We start from the raw sequence: 27,961 nt of genomic DNA, 5'->3' as shown, positions 1-27,961 counted from the left end.
AACTATGGTCCTGAACTATTTTTGATTAAAATTTACACAGTGATCAGAAATTTAGCACAGTATCTGAAGAGACCAGTGGAATTAGGTTATGGAAGAAATATTTCAATATAATATACACCTTTTTAAAGCAGTTGTTCAGCAAACCAACTGAACAGGACAAAGTAAAAAATTATAAAAGTCTTTCTATGCACAAGGTTAAGTGTCAGGTAGAGCTAGAGAGCTGAGAAGCATGAAAAAAGTTGGTATAAGATGTTGTTAGAAGTTTAAAGAATATTTATCAGGTTTTCTTGTAAATTAAAAAGGCAGACTCCTGTCCTTACAGACATTGAAGTTTGCTTAGGATGAGCGTTTTACTCCACCGCCACTGACCACCCAGGATGGTTGATACTTTCAAAGGGTGTTATTTCCCACCATGAGTGTCTCAGCAATGAAATACTTCTGCTTCCTCCTCCTCCCATGACAAGGGCTCATGCTTTTAGGACTGATGTATTAATTCTTACTTACGCTTAGAAATTAAAAAAAAAAAAAAAAAAAAAGTTAAAGTCTTAGCCAGGTGTAGCCAACTTGCTGAAAATGGCAATTTATTACACTGGCAGCATAGGAAACCAAGCAGCAGTAAGCCAGCTTCCTTCCTGCTCCAGACTTTTCAGAAGCTTTTATTGTGTTTTGTTTATTGAATTAACCCTTGAGAGCAGTGAAAAGAGGGTTATTTTTGGAACGTGCTCAGTAGTAAAGAACACAGCCACTGCGAACATGCAGAACCAACAAGTTTGGGCTAGTGCTGGGCCTGATGGCGTAAGGAGAGAGCAAAGGTGATGCAGAGGAACTTATTTGATGTATTGATGTGGCCACCAACAAAAGCTACCTGCTTCCTCAAGGGCTGTTCTGGCATTTGAGGACAGCTGAGATGTTTATACATTGCAGTCGGTTTTTGCTTTTTATGCATCATTGCCTCCTGCTTTGTGAGGTGTGGAGATGCCACAGGAGTCCTGCAGGCCCACTTAGTCCTTGCAGAGGAAATTTTCTCAGGAACAGAGTTGATCCTAATGGATTCATTCTGCAGTTTCATCAAGGCAATGCAGTCACAGGTGTATGTGTGTATATACCACCTATTTTTAAGTACACCTTTTAAATAACAAAATGTACTTCATAACTTTTTGATACCTGAAAAACACAGTCATTGTAGTTCTTAAAGTTTCTGAAAACCTCTAAGTTCAGGAACATATTGTATTATTATCCAGATGATATCAATACATTAATATCCTGCCTTCTGCCATCTCAGATATTTTTTATTTGGTCTTTGGAGCCATTTCATTATAAACTCAATTAATCAAGGAAAAAGTTATCTTCTCCATGTACCCTTCAAAATTCCTAGCATTCTTTTAGAGGAAGGAAAAGCACAATCTAAAAGACATTGCATTTTAAAATATATCACATTATTGCATATAGGGCTTTATTTGTAATTACAGAACCTACTGTGTATTACAGACCCTGTAGATACATTTAAAAATTATTTGAAACACTAATATTTAACGACATCTTATCACTCAATTTGTAAAATAATGGTTATATTGGGAGAGCCAAATGAGAAGATATTTCCAATCAAAATAACTCACACAGGTTAAATGATTGTACCATTTGGAGATTCAGATAAATTGCTTTTCTCTTGTGCAGGGACACATTCTACAGATTACAAATCAGAAATGATAAGAACAAGCTAGTGGTGCAATTCTTTGATGTTTGATTTAACCCTGCATACCTAATTCCTAGAATACTTTGCATTATTCAGTAAACTCTATTTTAAGGGACAGATCTTCAAAGAGGAAAAAAAAGCAGATTTAAAAAAAACTTCGCATTGAGTTCTGTACATTATTTTCAGCAAGAAGAACGTCATTAGTAAGAGGCACTCTTGGACTTTTCCAGGCATCAAGATATTCTGATTTAAAGGGTGGGCAATCTGGCAAGCTGTGAAATAAAAGGTTACAAAAGTGTAGAAAAATAGTTCTTTGCAAGCTATAGAGTGGTTTGTAATATTGTCTTTGTCCCCCTCCCCCCACCAAAAAAAAGAAAGCTTGCAGCTCCTTGAAGCTGTCGTCCAGAATCTTTTTTTAAATGTCTGTGTATTTCTGCAGCGAAATAAGCTCTTTCTCATGGCTAAGTATTTTAATAGGCTGCATATTGCACAAGTAATGCTCTCATTGCTAGTTGAATTGCAGTGGAAGCCCCTTGGTGCACTAGCACTTTCCCTCTCTCCAGTCCCAGGGATATACTAGGGAACATTCTTTGAGAACTCTGCAAACCAGATTATAACAGCTCCCAGAATTTCTTGTTTCTTTGGGGTAATAAATTAGACCTTACCTCTTGAATTAATTCTAAAATAAAATAAAACAAAAAATTGAATGAAATCTTTATTATGTTTGCAAATCTGGATTTTTCTTCTCTTTCTCACTGTGCTGCCTAAAACCAGAGTTGAACAAAATACTGATGGGTAAGAGAAAAAAGTGTCAGAAATTGGGAAGTGAGTGATGTCACACAGCACTCTTAATAAAAACATTAAATATTATAGCTGTATCAATTCATGACAGAAAGAATAGTAAGTGTGTACATTTCATGTTTAACAGAGTTTCAAAAACCTTAATCTATCTTCTGGCCAAATATTGCTGCTTCTTTGTATTCAAGAGATCTGTGAAAACAGATCTTTACTCTTCTGTTCAGCGGTAAGAGAAATCTTTCTTTTCAGAAGACATTCTGCTATAGAAAGAGAAGAAGAAAGCTGGAGTTAGAATAAAAGTGACCACTATAACTTAGAAGAGAATTTGTAAAAATGCAAACATATTTATTTTCATGTTTTATTTTGAAAATATCCCATATGTTCATATTAATAAAAGGCAAAACCATCAATTGAACTTCTTCATAATTTTTATCCTGCTACTCATCATCTCCAGTTGTCATTTCCTTGACAAGACATCACACATCAATTAAGAATAGTAGTAATTTCTGATGGACTGGAATAATTTGTAACAGGAGCAAAATTTTAAACACCATACTAAGAGTATCAAAACTCATAAGGTACCAGATGTTCATCAGTAGGCTCCCCATGTAGTAAAGCAAGATCTCATTATAAAATCAGGAATTATGTAAATAATCCCAAAATGGTGAAAAATTTAATAAAGATAGCTCATCAACAAATTTATAGGAGTGGGAGTAATGTTACGCAAATTAAGCTCACGGTTCTTCTACATCAAAGGAACTATGAAAGCCAAATCAAAGAGGAAGAAACCATTACCATCTGCAATTCAGATTATCACTTGTGGTCCCACCATTACATTTAAGAAGCACTGAAGCACCCTACTAATAATTCTTAACAAAAAAGTGAAGCAGCACCACTCGCCCTGTTATCTACTTTGGCTTACATGCCATAAGTTATTGAGAGCAGAATACAGTAAAGGCTCCTTAAGGTTGGGAACTAACTTTAAAAATTGCAAGACTATCCCCTTCTGAGGCTGTAAAGGAGAACGGATACAGGCAGTTCACCCTTCTTTCTCCTTTTCACTCACCAGGTAAGAACAGATAATGCTTATCGTTTCTTTTAAGTTCATGTCTAAGCATGACAGCATCTGCCCAGCCAAGTCCTCTGTCATGAACTCCAGCTGTCCAGGAATGCTATCACACAGCAGAGCCCTCCTGCAAGCCATGAACTTGCAGAAAGCAAGAGATTAGCCCATGTCATGACCTTTAAAGTTGTGCCTCCCTGCATTTTGTTTCTGGATGTGCACTGCTATGTATTACAGGGACTGTAAAAAGATAGGTATTTGTTCTGGAAGGGTCCTTACCATGTAATGTCAGTTGACTAAGTAGCTATTGTGAGAAAGAACTTCTTTGCTACAAGAGGAACATGGACATGTTTGCCAGAGTGTTTCCACTGAGTGGCCGAGCAATTGTTTGACATCAGTTGCTTAGCGGTATTGCCCCCACATTAGACTAATACAAGGAAGCCTTTATTCTGTATTCTTAAGTTAACAGTGCCTCTCTTCTGGCCATGAGAAAAAGTACTGATTTAAATGTTATGGGGCAAGGTCTCAGTGGTGTCAATAAAAAGCAGCTAAAAATGCAAGATCCATATCTGGGATCTATAACTATAGACCTGACAGCCTCACCTCCATCCCTGGAAAGGTGATGGAACAACTTATCCTAAGCACCATCTAAAGGCATATCAAGGATAAAAGGGTCATTAGGGGCAGTCAGCATGGCTTCACCAAGGGGAAGTCGTGCTTAACCAACTTCATAGCCTTTTATGAGGACATAACCAGGTGGATAGATGATGGCAAAGCAGTGGATGTGGTCTATCTTGACTTCAGTAAAGCATTTGACACAGTCTCTCACAGCATCCCTGCTGCTAAACTGAGAAAGTGTGAAATGGACAATCGGATAGTGAGGTGGACTGCAAACTGGCTGAAGGAAAGAAGCCAGAGAGTCGTGGTCAATGCAGCAGAGTCTAGTTGGAGGCCTGTATCTAGTGGAGTGCCTCAAGGGTCAGTACTGGGACTGGTACTATTCAATATATTCATCAACTACTTGGATGAGGGAATAGAGTGCACTGCCAGCAAGTTCACTGATGACACGAAACTGGGAGGAGTGGCTGACACACCAGAAGGTTGTGCTGCCATCCATTGAGACCTCGAGAGGCTGGAGAGTTGAGTGGGGAAAAATTTAATGAAATATAACAAAGGCAAGTGTAGAGTCTTGCATCTGGGCAGGAACAACCCCAGGTTCCAGTATAAACTGGGGAACAACCTGCTAGAGAGCAGTATAGGGGAAAGGGAGCTGGGGGTCCTGGTGGACAGCAGGATGACCATGAGCCAGCCAATGTGGCCAATAAGGCCAATGGCATCCTGGGATATATTAAAAGGGGGGTGGTTAGCAGGTCTAGAGACGTCCTCCTCCCCCTCTACTCTGCCCTGGTGAGACCGCATCTGGAATATTGTGTCCAGTTCTGGGCCCCTCAGTTCAAGAAGGACAGGGAACTGCTGGAGAGAGTCCAGCGCAGGGCAACAAAGATGACTAAGGGAGTGGAGCATCTCCCATATGAAGAAAGGCTGAGGGAGCTGGGGCTCTTTAGGTTGGAGGAGACTGAAGGGTGACCTCATTAATGCTTATAAATATGTAAAGGGTGAGTGTCAGGAGGATGGAGCCAGGCTCTTCTCAGTGACAGCCAGTGATAGGACAAGGGGCAGTGGGTACAAACTGGGACACAGGAGGTTCCACTTAAATATGACAAGAAACTTCTTCACAGTGAGGGTGACAGAGCACTGGAACAGGCTGCCCAGGGAGGCTGTGGAGTCTCCTACTCTGGAGACATTCAAAACCTGCCTGGATGCCTTCCTGTGTAACCTCATCCAGGCGTTCCTGCTGGAGATTGGACAGATGATCTTTCGACGTCCCTTCCAATCCCTAACATTCTGTGATTCTGTGATCCTGTGATCTTTTATTAACGGGCAGAAATTGCTTCTGCCTGGAACTTTTACGTGTCTGTTTGATCTATACCTCATCAGATGTCATCTAGCTCTACTACAATTCAGATATCATTAATTAAAAATTAACCAAAGAGTAGATTGACAGCTGACAACTCAGCAATGAAAAACCTGTTCAAATATTCATCATAATGAATGAGCAAGGTCACCTCTTTATATGGTGCTCTTGTGACCTAAAGAAGAGGCAGCAAAGGGAGGAAATCTTTACACATATATTGGTACTTCAGGACAAATTATTTCTGGACCTCTTCAGGTATCCTTTTTTGGTCTGCTCTCAAATATGGCAGCTCACTAGAGAAAGACAAATGTGTCTGTGAAGACACTGTGATGGATCTCAACCCACTGTCTCCTCAGTGCCTTGAGAGAAAACAACTTTTAGAGCTATCCTCAGCCTCTCTACTGATGACAAGAGTCCTTGCAGATTAGTGGCTCTCAAATTGTAGCAAGAAGATCACAAGGCATCAGAAGACAGGCTGGGGGAAAAAAAAAAAAAAAAAAAAAAAAAAGAAGAAGTGAAATAATTAAAAAATCTCACAGACTGGATGGATTCCCAGGCAAGCAGACAAGAAAATGGGACAAAATGTAAAGTACTAAAAAAACATACTAAGCTTAAATTTAATTTGTTTGTAAGTGAAGATCAGGATAATATCTTCATAAGCTTGTCCAAAGATTTAAAAAAAAAATATATATATATATATATCCTTCACTTTACGAAGGCTGAAGACCCATGGGCTGGAGGACATAATAGATACACAACCCACACAGATGGACTTCTGGCTGGGAATTGGGCATCCACCTTAGAAGGTTTCTTCCTTCGTAGGATTTAGGCAGAGGGTCTGGTAGCACATGTACAATTGATGGAAAACAGATATTCCCCATCTACTCAACAGTTAAGAAAGAAAAATAAGAAGTACAGCTCACTGTGAAACAGATCTATAAGAATGTTAAAATTAGCAATGACTTTGAAAGCACCTGAATGTACACTATCTGGATTTACCTATAGCCAAAGCTTGATGTTTCAAAGGTTCATTTTAACCTCTTGTAAGGGTCCTATTGATTCTCATAATGAATTTTCTTTTGTTGTTGTTGTTGTTGCAACAGAGGAATGCACCCACCATGGTTTACTGAAATATCTATTTATTTAAAATTAATGAAAACACATCCAGTCATATACTGGTTCTCAGGTATGAGCTTTCTAAAGCTAGCTGATCCAAATAATTGTATAATGGAGAAAAGTTTTGTCTATGCTGGAATATTTGACTGTTTCTATACAAACAGTTATATCTCTGTACATTTTATAGTGAAATTGTTAAATAAATATGCAGCCATTAAAATGGCATCAATCTTTGCACGGCTGTAATTGTTCTACATTAAAAGAAGCCTTTTCACTGTGGCTAAAACTCTTTTCAAAGCAACACAATATAAAGTGAAGAAAACATACTGTTTTTACAAAAGGAATCATGCAGATGTGAAAATTACTGTATAAATTGACATGGTAGAACATGTAGTATCATTTTCCACATGAAAAAAATTCTTAGATTAATTCCTTTGAAGGAGAAAAGAAGCAAGAAACAGAATAAAGAGCAATTAGAAAAAGGTAAACTAAGGAAGAGAAATAATAAGAGGAGTGACTGTTCAGCTTCTGTTGTCCTCGTATTTGATTTGAATGAGGAAAGGCGCTATACTAAGACCACTGTTATCTACTCGATTTATTAGCTATTTGAAAGAGAGAGACTAGAAAAAAGTAACTATTCATTAATTACTTAGATTACTTAGATTAATGCATTTGTGGAGAGGTCTAAACATTTTAATGATGCATTTCATTGTGTAAAATTAGAGGCCTGGAAGGTACCTTAAGAGGTCATGCAATTTAGAACACCCTCCCAAGGCAGGGAGAACTAAATCTTTTTCCATGCTTATTTGTTCAACCTTATCCCACGTCGTTTATGGAAGTACAGATTCATGCGCATACTTCTAAGAAAATCAGTTGTATTTTTTATTTGATTTATTTCTAATCTTTCTTTGTTGGTGTTATCATATCAGAACTAAAAAAAACAAAACCAAAACCAAACCCTTATGAAAATGTAAAACTTATTCTTCCACCAAGCTTAATGTAATAAATTCCCATTTTTGTGCAAGTATAAGATACAGACATTATAAAGATACAACAAACGTATTTATGTGACATGAACCTTTTATATGGATTGACCACAACTCTCAGTTTGGACTAAAGTAAGATTATGTTACCAATTTATACAATACTTGAACATATAATACTATTGCATAAATACATAGGAAACCCTCAGCTTGAGATGAACTCTGAAATAAGCTTGGCTTTTAGTACACTGTCTTCTACAAAAGATAAAGGAGCAACAAAGTCCAGAAAAAATGAACAAAATTGTTTAGAAGGATAATATGGTACACATAGGAATGCAGGTAAAAAAAAAATTAAGACCATTTAATATACAGAGAATGATAAGAGCCAATGTGGTCAAAGTTTAATTGGGTAAATGGCATAGAGAGATTAAGGAGGAGTCTTCACCTCTACTGTTTTCTCTAATACAAAAGGGAAAAGAAATAACCCGTTCAATTAAAAAGCAGTATGTTCAAAACAAATCAAAAGAAACAATTTATGGACCTCATAACATTTGAAAATAATACATTTGTAGCCATGGTTTTCTGAAGATGTAAGGGAAACCCAAATTCTACTGAGAAGAAAGTCTCTTTAAGCCAACTAATGTTGCTAGCAAAAAAATGTTATGACATACAAGACTACTTCAGCTGATTCAAAGAACACATGTGTCTAAAAGCTTGTCTGGCTTTTCCAGTTGTACCAGCACATCTGATTAAAGATACTACCTTTTCCTACTTAGTTTTCCAATTAACTTTTATCACCTAGAGGTACAATAGTCACAATACATACATATATACTAAAGGATAGCGATACTTGTGGTTTAGGATTTATGATAGCAGTATGAGGCCAGAAAGAACTTCCAGTATTGGTAAAACTACAATTTTATTTCTCTGTTGCGCTTGGTATCTATTGCTCTCTGAAAAAAGACAGGGGATTACATTTCAGGTTAGCATTTTCAATCCTTATGACACACGGCTTGTGTTTAGTGAATAGAGAAGAAACCTTCCATTGTAATCATACTGCTCAGAGTTCCATATGAAAGTCACCAGTCACTGAAAAAAACAGACAACTCTGTCATCTATAACTGTTCATTTTATAGAAAACATGAATAGCAGTTAGCTGCACGTTTATCCCAGCACAGCAAACTTTCTCCCCACCTCCTTTCCCATCAACTGACTCACTTCATTCAGCATGTTACAAAAAGCTTTCTGAAGCAGTTCTGCATCTCCACTGCTGGTCCTCAGCTTCAGCTGCCACCACATTCCTTCACTGGTAACACTTTTGGGAGCAGTTTTGTCTTGTCTATTCATGGTGTTCTGACCAGCCGTGTTCACAAAACCTGGACAGGACACTAATAAAAGCAACATTTAATTCTTTGGGATGTTTGCAACATTCACTTTTTCTTTCACAGAGAAGTTTATTACCTAGTTCTAAATAATCTAAAAAGCTTATGATAGGTGAAAATATTAATACTCCTAGATAGAGGAAAATATTAATGTTTAACTATTTTCTGAACATCATTTAGAAATAAAAATACTGCTGAGTAATCAATGAGAAACAGTGTTTCTAAATACATTATAAAGAACGAATGTGCCTCATGAACGAGTGATGAAGGAGTAAATTCATTTCATTATGTCTGAAAAAGGAGGAAACTAGATTTTAATCCTGCCAAAGCAATCACAATTGGAGAGAACTGATGGTTTAAAGCTAGTAGAGAAAAAAAAAATGCCTTAAAAGGAGTAAAGGCTTGATTACTCTTACTTTAGTCAAAAAAATAAGGAACATCTTTCTGAAAAACTGCATGTTTACAAATCTTCATTAACAGATACAGGAAATGAATTTGAATCCTTCATTGTTGAGCTTGATATCATATTTAGGGAAAGACTCTAAAAAAGACCAGCAGATGTTCGAACAAGTCAGTATAAGTATTTCCACATTAAATGTTACATAAACCAGATTTAAAACAGAATGGTTGTGTTAAACAGTAGTTACATTTATCAAATACAGCACAAGATATAACAATGGAGAATGAAACCCACAGTGAAGGATAGAATTTGAGAACTTGTGAGCAATTATAATCCTTGTAGTAGATGTTAGCATGGAGTGAAATAACTGGAAATAAAAAGGTCTTGCAATTCTGGCTTCTTACAGTCAAACACTATCTTCATTTGTAAGAAAGAAAATATTTTTGTGGTGGGATAGATCTGTCAGACTTGTGCAATATCTTTTGATATTTACCCTACTAAAAAGGGCAATCAGTTAAATCAGAAACTATTACTTCTATTTGAACAAAAACTTTAATAAAACAAGTACCACCCCAAAGATAGCTGACTGGATTTGCTCCTCTCCTGTAGCATAACAGTAATTTTTGTATCACGTCATTCTTAGACCTGGTGTTTAAGTATTACAGAAGCTTAGAAGTTAGTCACTGCAATCAACAGCAGAAATAGACAATAATTCAAATTAAACTCCACACAACAGACATGAATGGAATGTGAGTAAATTGACAAAATACAGTATGTACTGCAGCAAATAAAAAAGGATGGCTTTTTTCTTATAAAATTTAAGGGCAGGTTGTGATAGCAGGGGTATTGATTCATGGCTCAATCCAGCAACCAAAGTCTATGAAGAATGTTCTAAATGAACAGACAGAGCTTGAAGCAACATGTTAGCTGAAATACCCAAGCAAGGAAAAGTTGCTTTTATAATGAAATGATTGTCATGAAATCTTCACAGTGTGAAGATTCTAAAATTCCATATTTGGCTAGAGGACATGATTTAGTCCTAATCTCCACTGCATGCCACAAAAAGTCATCACATGAGCTGCTATAGTTCCTATGGAAGGCACCTTTGTAAAGCCCTTGCAGACATGACAAATCAAAAGCTCCTTAAAAGTTCTGCAAATTTCTAAACCTATTGGACAAGTGTCTAAGTCTAGGGGAAACCCAGGCCAATATAGTCAGTAGGTGCCATGCAGGAAATACTTCTATTAGGTGAAAGCAGTGAATAGGAAATAAATTTAGGCACATAATTTGAACAGCAAATTTTCAAGTAATTGTTTCTTGAGACCTAATATTAAATCTTTCACAACGAAGTATTGACAATTTAAATTTTAGGGCTTAGGTAAAAACATTAAAATTTCTTTGGTAAGTGAACTGAAATGGGTATCTGTGGCATCCCACTTCCTCCTGATCTGGCTGCTCTATTGCTAGAGATTTACTGTCAAAAAGTCATTTCCCACCTCTTATCAATATGAAAGAGTCAAGTGGTGAAAGTTCAAGGCTATGCACTAATAACAATGACAACTGGAATGACTGGATGTAGCCTTCTACCTGTAAAAAGATTATTTTGGGTTTTTAATCTGCGTCGAAGGGCAGAATCATTTTAGCAAAAATGCAAAAATAGCTTGTGTCCTACAATTACGCTAAGGCCCAGAAGTTTGTAGGCATTTCCTGGGAGTGCTGCCAACTGAATACAGCTCCTGTCCCACATTATCTGCTCCTCCTCTGCAAGGACTGAGAGGCAGGGACACAGTGTAAACCACGCTGAGCACATGATCTGCAAACTTGCTTTGTGTACAAACTGAACAGTCCTTTATCCCAGAATGAAAGCGTGCACAGATGATGTCTTCAGTCTTGTGTACAAGTATTGGCAAAGGGGCTAAGAACTAGAAAGGCTTGGAAGCTGAAGCCCTTCTGTGTTTTTTGTCTTTAGAAACAGCAGCTGAGACCCTGGAGGGAGTGTGGAGCACCAAGTGACTCTGCAGAGCCTGAACGGTCTCTCAATTGCTGAATGTCTTAGGAAGCAAATGGTTCTAACGGGTTAACATGCCAACAGCAGTATGTGCTGGATACCTTTCAGGGTCAAGATCAAAACCTTACCCCTGTTAATGCCCAAGGGTTCCACTCCAAGTAGCCTATTCAATTAAAAATAGGAAACTGGGACTACCCATGAAATCAGCTGCTAAATAGAAAAGAGAAGAAAGCAAGCACATGAGGAGCAAAATGCTGGCAACAGTTGCATTTTGCTCAATTAGCTTACTGTGGTACAATGGGGAGAAGGGGATATACCAAGTAGGATGAAGGAAAATGAAAGAGGATTTGTCTTCTAATTGAAAAATTGGAGAGGACAGAAGAAAAACTAAAACAGTTTATTTACTGTCCCCTGTCCCACAGAGCATTGCTGCAGCTGCTGCTTTTTTTTTTACTGCTGAAAGCCAAGTGGCTTCCCAGGCGTGGCAAGGAATTTGGCTTTCTGATTATGAGCAAAGAAAACACTCGGAACTTTGTTCCAGACTGGTCAGTTCTTTCCCATTGCAGCAGGTCCTGGAAGAAGGCAAGGCTGGCAATTCACGGCTGTGCACCTTCACACAATTAAGACTAAGCAATATCAGGAATAACGTCTGTTGTGACTGTTTAGCTAATAGCAAAATCAACCCGGATGACAGTGTTGGCCAACTGGTACTAAGGAATGATGAATCCTCACCTTGAAGTTGACCTCCATAACAAAAATATTCACTTATCAATCTGAGCAAATCACATATTATGTATAGAGACCACAGGCAACGGTGAAGTATCTGCAGAAAGTGAAGGATACACTAAAAAGACCAATCCGGAAACAAAGCCTTGAAAAAAACAAGGAAAAGGAGAAATCATTATATATGTATATACATTGAAATAAATAAATTAGATTGCAAAATGTGGCTTTGATACTAGAGATCACCTCTTGTGCAGGAGATAGTGATGGGAAACCACATCATGGGTCTCAAGAAGTCTATCTGGGAATCTGGAAAGCCTGTTTCTGTGCCAATCCATTATTTCCAAATGAAACAATTCTGGAGATCTGTTTGGGAACTCATGCAGTCTAAATTCACTACAGCACAACAGCCTTTACTGGTATCCTGACCGAAAACCCTGAATGTCTTGGAGGTGTCTATTGAGCACTCAAATTAACCTGGAAAACCTCAAGGTCCAATTGTAAATATCACCTGGCTGAAAAAATGGTACTTTGGTTTATTTGTTACATAAGCAATTACTTGAATTTCTTCAATCCCTGTTACAAGATACTGATTGACAGAAGTGATACAGACATAGGCATCAAGATGCTTTCCAGTCTGGGCAACTCTAAACCAGCATGCTGTTGAAGTTAAATGCATACAAGCAAACAAGAAGCAGAACAGATTTAAATGCCCTCCTCTGGGAGATAACTCTTGAAGCAGAATGCCATTTGTTTTAAGCTTCACTTTTGATTGACTTTTCACTTTGTCTAGGCTCATAAATTACAATTCCATTTCACACATGGCTCTTGTGTGCTGCTCTATGCCAATTCTTGTACATTATTTTGACAACCGATTGTAGGCAAGCCAGTACAATTAACAGATTATTACTGTTAAAGCAGAAGGATAATTGTCAACTGGACTTAATACCGCTTTGATACTAAGTGAACAGTTTTCTCATAAATGTAGTACAGGGTGTTTCAAAATGCTTGGCATAAATAAGTGACATAATGTAAGGCTGTCTGCTGATCTATTTGCAATCATTAGCGTAATAGCCTCCCTTAATTGGTGACCTATTTTTCTGAGTTTCCACCACAACAATACAAAGCAGTGGTCTGTGTTTAAAGATACATATGGTATATTTTTTCTGTATGCACAGTGCATTTTTTTTCTGTGGACATGCTAGCGCTTTTTAGGCATGAAAGGCAGGGGTTGTTCTGACACAAGTTGTCTGTACATCGTGATGAAACAAGATACCACTGATGCCTTCAATGCATAAAATATCATGATGTTGGAATACTGTCCAGTAGTAATCATACACACACAAATTGTTGATAATGTTGGCAACGTAAGCTTGATTGGGGCCCACCTTGCTATTGACAACCTTTTATTCTATAACATCCCCTGAGCAGGAGCAAGACATGGGCAGATCTATGGAGGATGCCAGGCTTGATGCAAAAGCTTTCCTTTAGGGCTTAACATGGTTTGTCTCTAGAGGTATTTGGCAGTATTTCCCATTCAGAAGAATGGGAATGATCTGATACAAGCCACCGAGTAGGTTGTATGTTCAGTTGCTTAGTTTAAAGAGCCAAAACTAGGAAAGCAAGATTCTGGAAGCCTAAGAGGGAAATATATACAGCATTGAGTTCTTTATGCTTTCTGAGTGTAACCAGCCATGCTAAATCTTCATTGTTTCAATTGATCTAGATTGCTGAAGCCCAGTTTCTTAACTTAAATTTATAAAGACCTGAAAACGGATGGTTTTCCTTGAAAGGATTAACATGCGAGACACTAGAAGGTGGAATTCAACGGGAAAAGGAAAATGCTGAATTTATCTCTTGAGTTTTTTCCTAAAATGCTCTTAAAACTAAAGAAAGACTGAGAAGATGCATTTAACTCCTCATCAATTAAGATGAACCCATCTAGTGTTGCCAGTCTCCTTATCCAGAGGAAAAAAAAAAATCATGTCCCTCCTCTTTAGTTACCTGGAACCACATCCTAATCTAAACCTAGTCTTTGAAAAATCAGGGATGACAATGTTAGATGATAAAGAATGTGCAATTTGATGTGTTGTGGAGTGACGAGAACACTTCAGAATGTCTAAAGATTTTTACAAGCAGAATAAGAGATCATGCCACCTTGAGAACAACTGATTTAAAACCAGGAGTAAATCACCCACAGATGCTTTAGCATGCATTGTCCTGCTATTAGGATTTCTGCATATAATCCAGCTAGGCTGTGATCTTATGAAGAACATGCACATTGTTTTCAGTCAGGCACGGTAAGTTGAATTCTTTCAGAAAGTCTCTGAAGCACCACACACATTTCTGCCTGGGAAATCTTGGACAAATAGGAAAATACTTCTTGAAAGCACAGTATGGCTTCAATGTTAATGCTAGTGGTAGAAAGTCTGAAATTAGGGTGTGCATGCGTGTGTCCATTTATATGTACGCATACTTCCTGATGGAAAGAACAAGCATTTCTGAAAACCTGGATAGCAAAGGCAATGGGATGACTTGTCTGAGATGCAGCCAAGTGATTCCACTGCCAGTAATTGTACAATAATGTAGAATTATGAGTGCCTAAGTGTAAAAAGAAAAAACAATGCTTCATTAGGCTGAGGTTAGTCAGCAGATGGTATATAGACCACCAATAGTCTATAAAACATCTGACGGCTGGTGTAATTTCTGCACATAACAGAAGTGTCCTTGACATTGACAAGTCAGTACATGCCACATCGCATAACTAGGAGCTGGATTTTTATAGAGATATCACATCACTGAAATGGTGAGAATTATAATAAAAAAAAAAAAAAAAAAGTGGTTTGGTTATAAATAAAATCAGGATGGTTAACATTTTTCGTAAGCAATATGCAAAAACACGCAAGTTGGTCTGTAGGTTATTAAAAACCCATTTGATTCTTTGCTCATGATTTGACAGTCATAACCATATAAGCAGGAAAACTTTAGTCACAGTGACCAACGAACACTGTTCCTTTACGGTTTTTGACTTAAGTGTACTAAACCTCTCCTTATGGCTGCTAAGAGTATCTATGAAATGTTATGTCCTGGTGGGTGCTGGCAGTGCTGCTCTAAGTTTATAAGGACAAGTAAGAATGTGGAAGGCCTTACCAGAGGAAGTACAGTGAAAGTATTTTCAAGTAGACTGGCAATATTTTACATAGGTGGTAGGCAGTTCATCTGCTACTGGATACTAAAAAATTTTACTGTTTTTTGTAGAAGTAGAAAAACCAATGAAGAGGCAAAGACAGAAGTTCAAAAAGCTGCCAGAAATCATAAGAGGAAACAAGACGTTGATTTTCTAGTGTAAGTAAGTGGAGCACGTAGGCTTAGTACTGTTTCAGACAACTTTTCAAAAAGGTATGGATGCTTCTGCAGAAATGAGGGAGATAATAATGATAACAGTCAGAAAATGCCTCAGTGCTAGTCTACAGATAAAAGAGATGCATCTTGCGCATGGAGAATAATTTGAAAATGACAAATGTTGCTATAACACAAGCACCATTTAGATCAGAAACCAGATAGCAACTGGGAGGTGGTACACATTAATAACTTTTATTGCTTTCCTTAACTGCTACAAACTTAAAAGAAGCCTTGTCATCTTAAAAGCACAGTAGCAACTGGTATGGCCTTCTCTACTACTAAACACACTTGAAACACCCCTGAAAGCCCGCTGAAGAAAAATAATGTAAGAAGCAGTTCTTACAGGCTGGCTAGACTGAAGAGAAGTCCACATGCATTTTCCCTCCAAGTGTTTTCCAGGTGGAAGACTTGCCCTCACATTTTCTTGTATGTTCTGTGTTTCGGTTTGTGAAATGAATAGCAAAGCTTGTGAACAACTATGAGAAAATAATTCCATTGTAAAAATCTGGTTGCTGGGTGGGGTTTTGTTTGTTTGTTTGTTTTTAATAATTAAAGGCTTTTTTAGTTCTGAACAAGAAGACTGCCCAGGTCAGTATCACCTCCTGTCTACTAGCTTGTCCAGAACTAGTAAGTTTTTAGTTTACTTGTCTTAAAAGTTTGTAAATACCAGTGATTTTAAATCAAGCTCTTGTTCTGTGTCCTTTAATGTCTTCTAGAATTGGGGCAAACTTGTTTTTTGTTTTCTTCATTAAGTGGACAGCAAAAGATGCAAGAAAAAAAACAGAAGCAGTATCCAGTTTGCGTGTTCCTTTAGGGATGAAACATCGGGTGACATGTGACACTTGGATACTGAAGGTCAGGCATTGGGCAAGCTGCCTTCCTCACAAAAGACCTCTTTGACAGAATACAGATCTTGGTGCATTGATGTACTGTTTTTAGAGTGACCATTCAACTGGAGTAAGACACAAGACAATGAATCATCAAATCACTGAATCATAGAATAGTTTGGGTTGCAAGTGACCTCCAAAGGCCACCTAGTCCAATCCCCCTGCAATGAGCAAAGACACCTTCAACTAGGTCAGGTTGCTCAGAGCCCCGTCCAGCCTGGCCTGGAATGTCTCCAGGGATGGGGCATCTACCACCTCTCTGGGAAACCTGGGCCAGTGTTTCACCACCATCATTGTAAAAAAATTTCTTCCTTATAATTTCTTCCTGAGTCTCTCTTCTCTTAGTTTAAAACCATCACCTGTTGTCTTATTGTAACAGGCCCTGCTAAAAAGTTTGTCCCCACCTTTCTTATAGGCCCCTTTCAAGTACTGAAAAGCTGCAATAAGGTCTACTTGGGGCCTTCTCTTCTCCTGGCTGAACAACCCCAACTCTCTCAGCCTGTCCTCACAGCAGAGCTGTTCCAGCCCTCTGATCATTTCTGTGGCCTCCTCTGCCCCCTCTCCAACAGGTCCATGTCTTTCCTGTACTGAGGGCTCCAGAGCTGGACACAGGACTCCAGGTGGGGTCTCATCAGAGCAGAGCAGAGGGGCAGAATCACCTCCCTTGAACTGCTGGCCACGTTGCTTTTGATGCAGCCCAAAAAACCCAAAGGACATTCAAATCAAACAACACTTCTTTTAGAGCATTTACTTTACTGAAGTGTATATATTTTTGAACAATTTGCTTAACATAAAATTAAATGCTTTTATATATACATACAGAGTAGGTACAGAAATTAAGCATGATTTTAGCATGCTTAGTTTTTAAAACTCCTGGTGTAAAATTTAAATAAACTCTAATTTGAATCTCAGCCTTAACACTACTGCTATTTAGCAGGTCACAACACCCTTAAAATACCTTTTACATGAAGAATAGTATTTTTTCCTTTCCTGCATTTACCATTGCAATTGATGCAAAACCACTTGCAGGTTGATGGAAAACAAAACAAGCAAAGTAGGAGATGAGGATGGAGAATATGGCTATTCCCTAATGACAGGCTTCCAAAGTACCAAACTCATGCAACGTTTCAACGTGCAACATTCTCCACAAAGACAATTCATACCCTGGTATTTTTGTTGTTGTTGTTTTGGTTTGGTTTTGGGGTTGTTTTTTTTTTTTTTTGAGTTTCAAGCCTAAAATGATCAAGAAGAACCAGACTAAGAAACTTAATTCCTAATGTCAAAATATTAAATCAAGCATCTGATATTCAAGGTGGATACCTGTGAATGAAATCCTTGTTTCAATACAGTGTGCTAAGTAACTTTGTCATGTCATTTTCCTATCTTTGTCTCTTTCTTTTAGCTTACCCTTTAGTAAATATTTGCATCCTGAACATTAGCATGAGCACAACTGTATTGCTATAATCCTTCTGAATGCTGCAAAGACTATGAGCACGCTTGGCTGTTGAACCTTTCTCTGTAACAACCACCTTTGGCGGAGGTGAAGAACTTTAAGTGCAAGTAGTCCATCTCAATCACTTTCACCATGATGAGTGGCTCTCCTGGTGGGGGGCATGGCTCAGGGCATTCAGGTGTTAGAGAAAAACAAAACCAGCATCTCCTGCAGTTCAGCAGATGGAGGGGACAGGGGAAGGGACAAACTTCAGTCATATAGCCTACAAAATTGTCCAAATGATCCTTGGCTTTTTAGCACTCACTGACAAACTGTACACTATGCCAGATGAGCAATGAAGTGGAAACAGACAGTATCCTATTTTCAATAGCTGATGAACAGTCTTCAAAAGTTTTTTCCATTGTTTCTTGATCTATCAGTTTTAATTCAAATTCAGACAACAAATAATCTTGAGCACTTCTTCTTCTCCAGCCACTGAAAGCTGAAATTATGGAGATTCCAGGAGACCTATTTTTCTTTACTCATTATATTATCTCCTTCCATTCACTTATCCCATTTTCTCATATTCTTATGCAGTTTTTTCTGTGGTGATGTACAATATCTTGTTCCTACTCGCAAGCCAACTCACTGCTTGCTAGAGAACAGCAGCATTTGTCCCAGTTCTGTTTTTTGTGAGGTGGATGGTGCTAGGCCAGCTAGAAAGGAGTTCACATTACAACCACTTCTGCCAGTGGGGTGCTAATTTGGAACTCTTTGCCATGCCTGCTGCCTGAAAGAAAATTAAAAAAAATAATAAAAAAAAAAAAATCTCTTTTCAGTCAAACTGATCTTTTCTCTGTAAGAGAAATTAGAGCAGGGGGAGTTGCACAAAAGCTTTTTCATCAAGCTATACAACTTCAGATAAATATAAACCTTGGGAAACTTGTAGATGACTTCCACATCATCTGACTATGATAAACTAACAGAACCACATTTCTCTTGAAGTTCTCTCTACTTTTAACATTTACCAAAGGTCTGAGAGTTTAATTCCTGAAGCTGTACTTTTGTGTTTCAAGCATGCTACAAAGCAATGTCTCTGACCATTTACCGCAAGCATTTGAGATGTGCTACTCAAATTTATCAGGTTGCCTGCTTGGCCACCATCTCTCCAACCTTACCCACACACAATCTTATTCCGGCAGTTTAACATGAGGAGCACAACCGTGCTGCAATGTACCTCAACCAAGCACCCAATTGCGCTTTCCATCATGAGCTGTTTATTTTATGTTAACCGCACTAGTCTACAACACGAACATCCACATCTACTGTGATGACTGAATAAAAAAACAGCAACATGAGATAGCAATGTAATGAATTGTTTCCGTGCCTTTTAAAGGCACTTTTCTGGAAAACTGACGTACTCTTTCTTAAATTATCCTTTCAAGCCGTAGGTGCCTCTCCCCTGAAACCAGGGATGCTGGAGCTCTTACCGAGCAGCACCCCCCTGCAAGACGACAGAGCTGGTGTGACCTCGCACCAACCCCCACTTGCCACCTCCCGCCCCCTTGGGCGCGGCCTCTGCCCAACGGGACGGCCGGCCGGGCGGACTGACGGAACCTTTAGCATCCCGAGCCCGACCTTCGCACACCGCCGAGCGAGCACCCGGGCTGCTCCGCAGAGCTGCGTGTGATGGCGAAAGTCAGTCGGAAGCGGTTTAAAAAAAAAAAAAAAGGAAAAAATAAACCAACAACCCCCAGGCCGCGACCGCGCCTCCGGCAGCCGCCGGGCAACGGCCGCGAGGAACCCCCGCACCGCCCCCGCGCTCCCGGCGGCTCCCCCGGCAGCCGCGCCCCAGCCAATGGGGAGCGGGTTCGGCGGGAGCGCTGACGTCCTGCGCCACGCCGCCCCGCCCCATCCCGACGGGTGCCGGACGCAGCCGGAGACTCCCGAGCTCCCCCCACGGCTCCGCCGCCCTTGTTAGTCGGGCGGGGACTCGCTTCCTTTCCCGACTCCCCCCTTCCCACCCTCCTCCTCCTCCCAGTCAAGATGGAGGACAGCGGTTGCTGCGGCCACCGGCAGCACGGCGGCTAGCGCAGCTGCTGCGCCTCCGGCTCGCTCCTCGCTCCCTCAAAAAAAAACAAAAAAAAGGAGAAGGCTGGAAACGCTCTGCCTTCCTCCGCCCACCGGCTGCTGGCTGCGCGGACTGCTGGCCCTCCCCATGCCGTCGTCGTCGCCGTCCTCCTCCTCCCGCGATTGTCTGCGCTCCGGCTGCCGCCCGCCCGCCCGCCCTGACTCCCTGCATGCACACGCCGCCTCCTAGGTGGCTGCGGGGGGTGGGCGCTCCCGGAGCTGCCATTCCGCACATACCTTCATGTCCCTGCGCTCGCTGTGGCCGCCCGCCGCCGCCCCGCATCGCTCGCCTGCTCCGGCTGCCGCCCTAACGGCCGCTCTTGCCCGGAGGTGAAGCCGGGACGCGCGGAGGGGGCGGTGGGGTTGGCGGTGGGTCTCGCCCGGAGGAGCCGCCGCCGCCACACGCAGCAGCCATGAGCAGCGCCGCTACCGCCACCGCCGCCGCCGCCGCCGCCACCACGGCCGGCAGCGGCGCGGGGGAAGGGGCCGAGGAGGCGGCCAAGGACTCGGCGGACATCGCGGCGTTCTTCCGATCCGGTGAGTCTGGCCCCGTCCTGGGATGGGCTGTGGGGGAGGAAAGGGCAGCGGCGAGGCCGCGCTGGAGGTGGCTGCGAAAGGTGGAGGGAAGCGATGTCTTCCTGCGGGGGGGAGAGGGCCAGGGCAGCCGGCTTTGTCAGGTGGCCTCGGGAAGGCTCGCCCTCCCTTTGCCGGCGGGGCCGTCTCAGCAGTGCCCGACCGTGCGGGGCGCCGCCGCTCTTCCTTGGGGACGCGGCGGTGCGGGGCCCGGCCCGCCTAGGGGCGGCCTGGCCGGGCGGCAACGGGGGAAGAAAGCCGAGCTCCCTCGTCCCGTGCCGGCCGGCAGCGGGGCTTCGTCTCGGGCTCGGCAACTTGCGGGAGCTGCTGCGGGCGGGACGCCACCCTTGCCGGCAGAAGCGCAGCGTGAAAACGGGTGCGGCGGGCGGCCCGACCGGGGCGGGTGCGGTGGCTGGGTGCTGCCCCGCGGCGGTGTCACCGGTGACAGGTGCGACTCTCCCTCCGATGCCGGCCCGATAATGGGCGTGTTACCGGGGCCGGGCGGCACCACCTGGCGCCGGGCGAACCCTGTGCCCATGAAAATGTCCCGTCGGGGGCTGCGCCACGGGACCCGGGCGGCGGAGGCGACGCGCGTCCGGGCAGCTCTCGGTGTCGGAGGGGCGGGGAGGGTGAGCGGGGACAGGGGAGCGGCGCCCTGCAGGGCTGCGGAGAGCAGGCTGCACTGGTCGGGGTCGCCCGAGAAGGCGGGGATGACACCGCTATAAAAGGCAACGCGCCTCTGGCCGCACTCCGCCGGTGTCGTGCTGCTGGGTGGCGACCGAGGGTAGGGGCGGGAGAGGGCAGCGTTCACAGAGGGTGCTTATAGCGGGAAGGAGAAGAAAAAGACAAAAAACCCAAGTCCACGTTAAGGGGTGTCCAAGGCCGGGCAGCAGCGTCTCTCGGGCGCTACCGAGCAGGGAAGCCAGTCTCGGCGCGGAGGCTCGGGAGGGGCAGGGGGGGAGCCTGTTGACAGGCTGCCGGGATAAAAAAAATGGAGGCCGCCTTCTCCCTCGGTGTTTACTCTTGACACGCAACCGGGCAGGAAGGGCGACTGTCCCCGCCAGCGAGACGTTGTCCCCCGGGGAATGGCGGCGGGGACGGAGGGCAGGGCTGCCCGGGCCGCACGAACCGCCGGCGGCGGGGACGGAGCCCTGCCGGCAGCCTGGGCGGCGGCGGCGAAGCCTCCCTCCGGTGCCGGCTGCCCTCCCCCGAGCTCCGGCAGCTCCTCCCATCCCTCCCTCCTTCCCTCCGCTCTGCCGGCGGCTCCGCGCCCCCCCGGGAAGCCCCCGGGCGGGGCAGCAAGGCAGGGGTGGGCACTTGGTCCGTTTGGGTGCCTAAAAAGTAGCGTCGAGCACGGAAAATGCAGACTCACCGCTGGACAGATGAGGGGGACTGCCGATTTCGTGTGTAGAAAATACTAACGATGGTGATAGTAATAATAATAAAAGCTGTGTTAATTGGGTTTTTAAGGAAAGTCCGCGAGGGAAGTGGGAAACGGCGTAACCAGTGCTGTTTGCGGTTGGTGCTTGCAGCTGAATGTGTTTGATTTAATGAGGATGAAGGAGGAGGTGTGATTTGCAGCAGGCATCCCTAAAGCAGGGTTCAGAGCTGCGTTTTCTTGAGCAGACGGTCCAAACAGGGGGCTGCTACCCCTCTGAAGGGCCTTATGTTCCCTCGGCAACCTGTTTCACGTGACAGCAATGATTGTGAAAAATTCCTTGTCGAGTCAAGATGCTGGCCTTGGTGGGTTTTGTCGTGGAAGGACTGAGCTTTGTCGTTCTCAGGAAAATATCCCATTGAAAGCAAAATGATGGATTACAACAGTAGGTTTACAGTCTGTCTAGTGTAGTTACAAATGGGTACATGTGTAGTAACCTTGCTGTTTTGGAAGACCCTGCCAGCTGTATTAATAGTCAACTTCCACTTTTATGTGCGGGTAGAGGGATGACACAGAGTTGATAAGCTTGTAAGTGGTGCAGGGATGACTTCTGATACCGATAACTTCTGATAACAGGGAAGTTGCAATGAGCTTAGTCTTGCAGCAACTGAAAATCTTAAAGCAGTAGAAGGGCATGTCAAATGCTTATCAAAAAACTCTTAGAGCATATTTAACAACTGACATTCTCATTTCCGTATTTACATGTGGAGGTTATCTGCTTCAGCCTGGGCTGTGACATACACTGGAAAATGTTCTGGCATCTCTTGTGGGTGCTTGGTATTGGGAACATCTCTTCACACCCTGCCTCTGTACATGATCTACTCTTTTATAAGGAAAGGATCTATTAAGAGATCTCTGGTGCTTCTCTTTGTTTGAACAGGAGGCACACTTTTTTTTTTTTTTTTTTTCCAGTGAAATACAATGGACACAGCTATCATTGAACAAGAAAAAAAATTTGTTTGGTGTATGTGGGAGCAGACGAAATATTTTTCTCTTCACAGTATTTACAATGACAAATGTTTCCTTCTTCCTGTTACTCGCAGAGAATCTCAGCAAACCTGTAGCTGTTACTTAAAAGAGAAAATGAGTAAAAATGTTACAGTGTTTTCCAGGAGGAAAAAATAAAAACCATAAACCAAAAAGCCAAAAAATGCGAACAAACAACAAAAAAATGCCTAAACAATCTAGTTCTAATTTTAGATTAAGTTGATCAGTTGAGTTGCCAGTGGGGTTATTTGCTTTCGTCCCGTCCTTTTGTAAGACTAAGCCTGAAGTAGAATTAAAAGAGCCTAAAGAATGGAATTTCATTATTTGGAAGATGTTTTGTTAGGATATTGAACAGCAGCTGGTTCACATCACTTGAAATGTGTACATTTCCATTTTTCACTTTGGTTATGTAAATGTAAACTCTGAGTTGTGGTGGAAATAAGTTGCAATTGAAATGTGAAGAAAGCAGCTGAACTGGAAGTGAGGTAGTAGTATGAAAATATTAAGATTGTGTGTCTTGAATTTCAGTGAGGAATCCCTTTATTGGAATTGGAAGAAATTGAGGCAGCTTGCTTTCTGTTATCCATTTGGTATCTAAATCTCATTATTTGAAGTTGAAAAGACAAGAACACCTTGTTAGATTTGTCACCTTCTTTGTGGCAGGATTAGGAGTAAAACTGTTAAGCAGCAGAGTTGAGTGCCAAGCAAAGTGATTACATTTTGACAGAGAAAACACAGTGGTAGTAGGAAGTGTCTTTCTGTCCTATATGTAAATTGAAGATTAGAGATGACTGTCTAAACTGACAGAAGGGATATATTTTGAGCTGAAGATGTATAGACAAGCATCCCTTTTTTCTTACTAAAGTGCACTGGTGTGACTTGAAAGGACTAATAAAATCTCTTAGAATTACGGAAGAACTATTACTGCAGGAAAGCCCAGAAGCACAGGGTGTAAGTGGGCTTGGAAGAGGGATGTTAATACATATGTTAAGTACACAAGATCTATTCTGTATGACAAGTTATTAAGATAAAACTTTTCAAAATGTATTCTAAGTTTCAACTTCAAATTGTATGTAGTAGGAAGGGCTGAAAATGGCTAATGAGAGCAAAGTTGAATTTGAGGGACTGCCATCAGGCTTGGAGGGCAATAACCATACAGAGGTTTTGTTTGGTTGTTCTTTTGTTGTTTTTGTTGCTTATATCTTTGTAAGTTTGAGTCCTCAATATTTTGAGAAGGGAACCGTCAACTGACATCTTTAGCATGCAAGAATGAAGGCTGTCAGGTTTAAATCGTACTGTTCTAGCAGTGTCCTCCAAACCAAAAAAATTTCACTAGATGAATTTAATGAATTTTGATTTTGAGCATAAAGATCAAAACTTTTTTCACCTAAGTAAAAGATATATTGATCATACATTTTGTAATTAAACTTACCTTTCTGGGATGATGGAGAAATCTGTGAATATCAAAGGATGCAGAGAAGGAGGCTTGTAAGTACTTCAGTAAACTCCTGGCTAGACAGTGTAGCTAGTGCCTTTATAAATGACTCTGAAAAGTTATCAACTGATAACTCTTCACAGTTTGTGATTAAAGTGGATGTAGTTACTTCCTGTAAGATACATTTGATATGAGTGGCTTCTGCCACTGTCTGTAGTGGCTGCATTCATGGATGGACAAACTGTACAGTTTTCTAAGTCATTGAGGAGATTTGTGTTGTCACATTTCCAGAAGTAGCACAATTTACATACTGAGCAAGGGGCAGGGACCTTTTGGAGAGAAATAATTGTTTGAAAAAACAAGAGGCCCTGGAAGTCTTGTCACTAGGGTGAATTACCCAAGCTTTGCCAGGTCAAATCGAAATATAACTGTTAATCATACTTCATCACTTGATCGGGGGTGGGGGGAATGTGGAGGATTTTTCCATCTAAAAATGAATCTATGCCAAGTGGCAGCAGCCCTTTCTTAGGAGAAGGAGTAAGTCTGTAAGGTGAATATGGATCTAGGGGAGAGGGTGTCATGAGGTCAAGTCAGATAACAGGCTGGTAGCCAGAATAGCTTTGAATAGCATCTGGTTTTAACATAGTACGCAAGCTCTTTCCTGCTTACATATGTGCTTTTAAATGTAAGTTTAATGATATGAGAATGTAAAACTTTGTTTTGAGATATATGTAGGTGTCAAAACGTCTTAGTGAGTATTTTGGGAAAGTGAAATGCTGAAATCTATTGTAGTTGAAGACTTCTGCGGTATTAGTGACTTGAGATGTGGATCAGTCTGCGTTCAAGCAGTTCAGCCTATAGCAGCCTAGGCTGATGATTGCTTGAGTAGCTGAGACCGTATAGGAAATATTAATGAGTATCATGAAAACATGATTGATTTTTTTTTTTTTTTCCCCCCTCTTAAATAATGATCATGTGGTTTGCTTAGTTTTCATGAACAACACTGAACAAATAATACTGTAAAGATAAACACCAAAAGGTATATTCAGAAATTTGCTATTTCAAGAGCTTACTTCATCCTGATCATATTGTTTTATATACTGTTGCCTTGCTTGCTTGCATTAGTGTCCTGTGTGATAGTGACCTGGAAAGTTGGCTGCCTGTAGTAGACAACATTAAAAATACTACTGTAGTAGAGAAAGACTCCTAGGAAGAGGGGAAGAAAAGGAAGAGGGATGGGAAATGTTACCTGGAAAAGAAAAAAACAAGCATACTATTAAAAAGCGACATTTTTTTTCATGGATCCTAATATTAAAAAACACACCAGCTTTTAGATCATGGGCAAAATAGTTTTCATATTAGGCATCAAACATGAAAAACAAGTCAGATTGCAGCTTAAATCCATGAAGCAGAACACGCAGTGTATAAAGTTAATATATTGACTTTCTAAGAAGGGTCATCCATCTCCTGCTGATGTGTAGTAGCCAGCTTCCAAATAATATAATCAGAGCTGTGGCTGTATGGCTTACTTATAGTGGCAGCTGGAGTAGCCACAGAGTAGTGGCAAATGTCTAACAAAAATAATCTTAACAGTGAAACCAAAAATGAAATGTTGGCTGGCGGTACCCAGTACCCACATGATATCTCCATGTTGTCCTCTGCAAGTATTAATTCTCGGGCCCATGGCTGGTAGGAGCTGAGGTGTGTTTGGGGGGTTTTAAGGAGTGGTGAGCATGCAGAGAATGTGAAGTATGAAACAAGTTGACCATTCTTTAATGCAACTTAAAGTGGCCACAGCAAAAAACACAACAAAAAACTTAAGGTGGTGTGTTGGCTTTTGAAGAATCTGTTACTTCGTCCTTTGAGTTGCTTTAGTCAGAGAGAAGGTTGCAGAAAATGTTGCTGTCACTAGTATTGGTTGACCTGGGCTGAAAAGGAGTCCTCTTATGAAGTTCTGAATCCAGCTCCAGCAGTACTCATTTTAATAAGATGGTTGAAGTGTATGTATGTGGGGGGCAATGATGTTTTGAAAAACACCATAGATAAATGTCAAATCTTGATGGCTGCTGATATACAATAAGCAGAACAAAAATAACTACAGAAACAATGAAGTTACAGTGGAGAACTTACTCTCGGAATAGCGTTGTTGGATCGATGTTTCCTAGAACAATGAAGACAAGGACGGAAGGCTGCAGTGTGAAATGCAGCAGTTTTCATGCAGCTTGGCTTAGTGTGGAACAGCCAGGCTTCTCAGGGGATGGTGAAGGATGGAGAAAGTTAGAGGTTAGGGTGTGTTTGAAAAGAGGTGGAGGGAGAAGTCATGAATATTTATAAGAGGGACTGAGAATTGCTTGTAGCGTCTGCAATAGCTGACAGTTGATTAACTCCCATTTACCTTCCACTCCAAATGTGCATTTAGTTTGAGAGAAGCCAGGCCCATCCTTGAGAGGAATATGTTTGAGCTGGTGTGAAGTGCTGATGTGCTCAGGAAGGAGCTGACAGAGGTAGGAAGAGACTTGGTGTAGCTGAGGCTTTAATTAATTATGGAGCTTGGTCACCTTGTAGACAAGGTGGGTAGTAAATATTTCTTAAATAAGTGGTTTCTCTCCAGTTAAATGTGTCCCACAGCTATGTGGTAGAGACAGGTATGAAGTTTCAACCTGAAATGTCATATGGCTTCCAAAAGCTTTTCCTTATAAGATGACTATCTAGGTAAAAAAAAAAAAAAATCTGAATAAAGACTGGAAAAACTTTCCCTACCCCAATATGAAGAGAAAATATTAATGTTGCTCTCCTCTTTTTCAATTACAAATTAAAAAAAAAAAAAATTTGGTGTCAACAAATGGGTCTGTTTAGATGCAGACTATTAGATCAGTTTATTAATAAGGTGAAACTGCACTGTCATTTTGGTCTGCAGCTTGAAGGAGGAGGTGAAATTGCTGGAATAGCTGTTTGTGGTCAGCAAAATTGTTAAAATAGGAAAGACATTGAAACTTTGGAAATGAGCTAGTGGTTGAGGGTTTTTCTTCTGAAAGTGGATGATGATTTTAATGAGAACAAAAGAAACTAGTTTTTCTTCTTGATGATCTTGAGAACCAAGTCTAATATTAAAAAAAAAAAAAAAATCAAAACCAACCAAACAAAAAGGCTACCGGTTAAAATAAAGAAAAATATTGAAGGTCATAGCAGGTTATTTTAAATCTAATGACTGAAATGGTTGCATGTACTTGGTGGTTCTCCTAAATAAATTTGCTTGACTTGTATCTTTGTTTAACTTACCATTTTTCTTGGTGCAGCGAAATCAAGAAGTAGACTACTGGTGAAGTAATGCTGATGATCTGCAAAGCTGAGTCATACTCCTTCAGGAAGGATACTGCTGTTTTGAGAAAACAGATCACTTACCCAGTAGTGAGGAGGAGGAATTGAAATGACAAGGAACAACTCAACTGCTTTTAGCAGTAGACACTACAGTACATTAAAGCATCTGATTTTCAGCCTCTAGAGTAGTTTGTTACATTGATATACAAAGAGGAGGG

The 27,961-nt window shown here is 41.3% G+C and overlaps 1 protein-coding gene and 1 long non-coding RNA gene across 3 annotated transcripts in view; one reads left to right on the top strand and one right to left on the bottom strand.

Annotated features, from left to right (window-relative positions):
- Positions 1 to 1,439: 1,439 nt before the first annotated feature.
- Positions 1,440 to 20,151, bottom strand: LOC135578562 (uncharacterized). 2 transcript variants are annotated; one of them, XR_010470344.1, is made up of 4 exons: positions 20,047 to 20,151; positions 12,151 to 12,289; positions 8,847 to 9,016; positions 1,440 to 2,751 (listed from the first exon to the last, which is right to left on the bottom strand). It is a non-coding gene; the product is annotated as an uncharacterized LOC135578562 (long non-coding RNA). The 2 variants fall into 2 exon arrangements; XR_010470343.1 differs by lacking the exon at positions 1,440 to 2,751 and adding an exon at positions 7,708 to 8,717 and having other exon boundaries at positions 20,047 to 20,128.
- The window catches only part of TRIO (trio Rho guanine nucleotide exchange factor), a 251,638-nt gene continuing 243,771 nt past the window's right edge, over positions 20,095 to 27,961 (top strand). Inside the window, 2 exon segments of the mRNA XM_065052636.1 lie at positions 20,095 to 20,319; positions 20,321 to 20,529. Of these exon segments, the coding sequence (XP_064908708.1) occupies positions 20,234 to 20,319; positions 20,321 to 20,529 (295 nt within the window). The 5' untranslated portion in view covers positions 20,095 to 20,233.

Source organism: Columba livia, chromosome 2 (genome assembly GCF_036013475.1).
Source record: "Columba livia isolate bColLiv1 breed racing homer chromosome 2, bColLiv1.pat.W.v2, whole genome shotgun sequence".
NCBI lineage: Eukaryota > Metazoa > Chordata > Aves > Columbiformes > Columbidae > Columba > Columba livia.
Note: the sequence above shows the minus strand (reverse complement) of the source record. Positions and strands in the feature narration are given on the sequence as shown.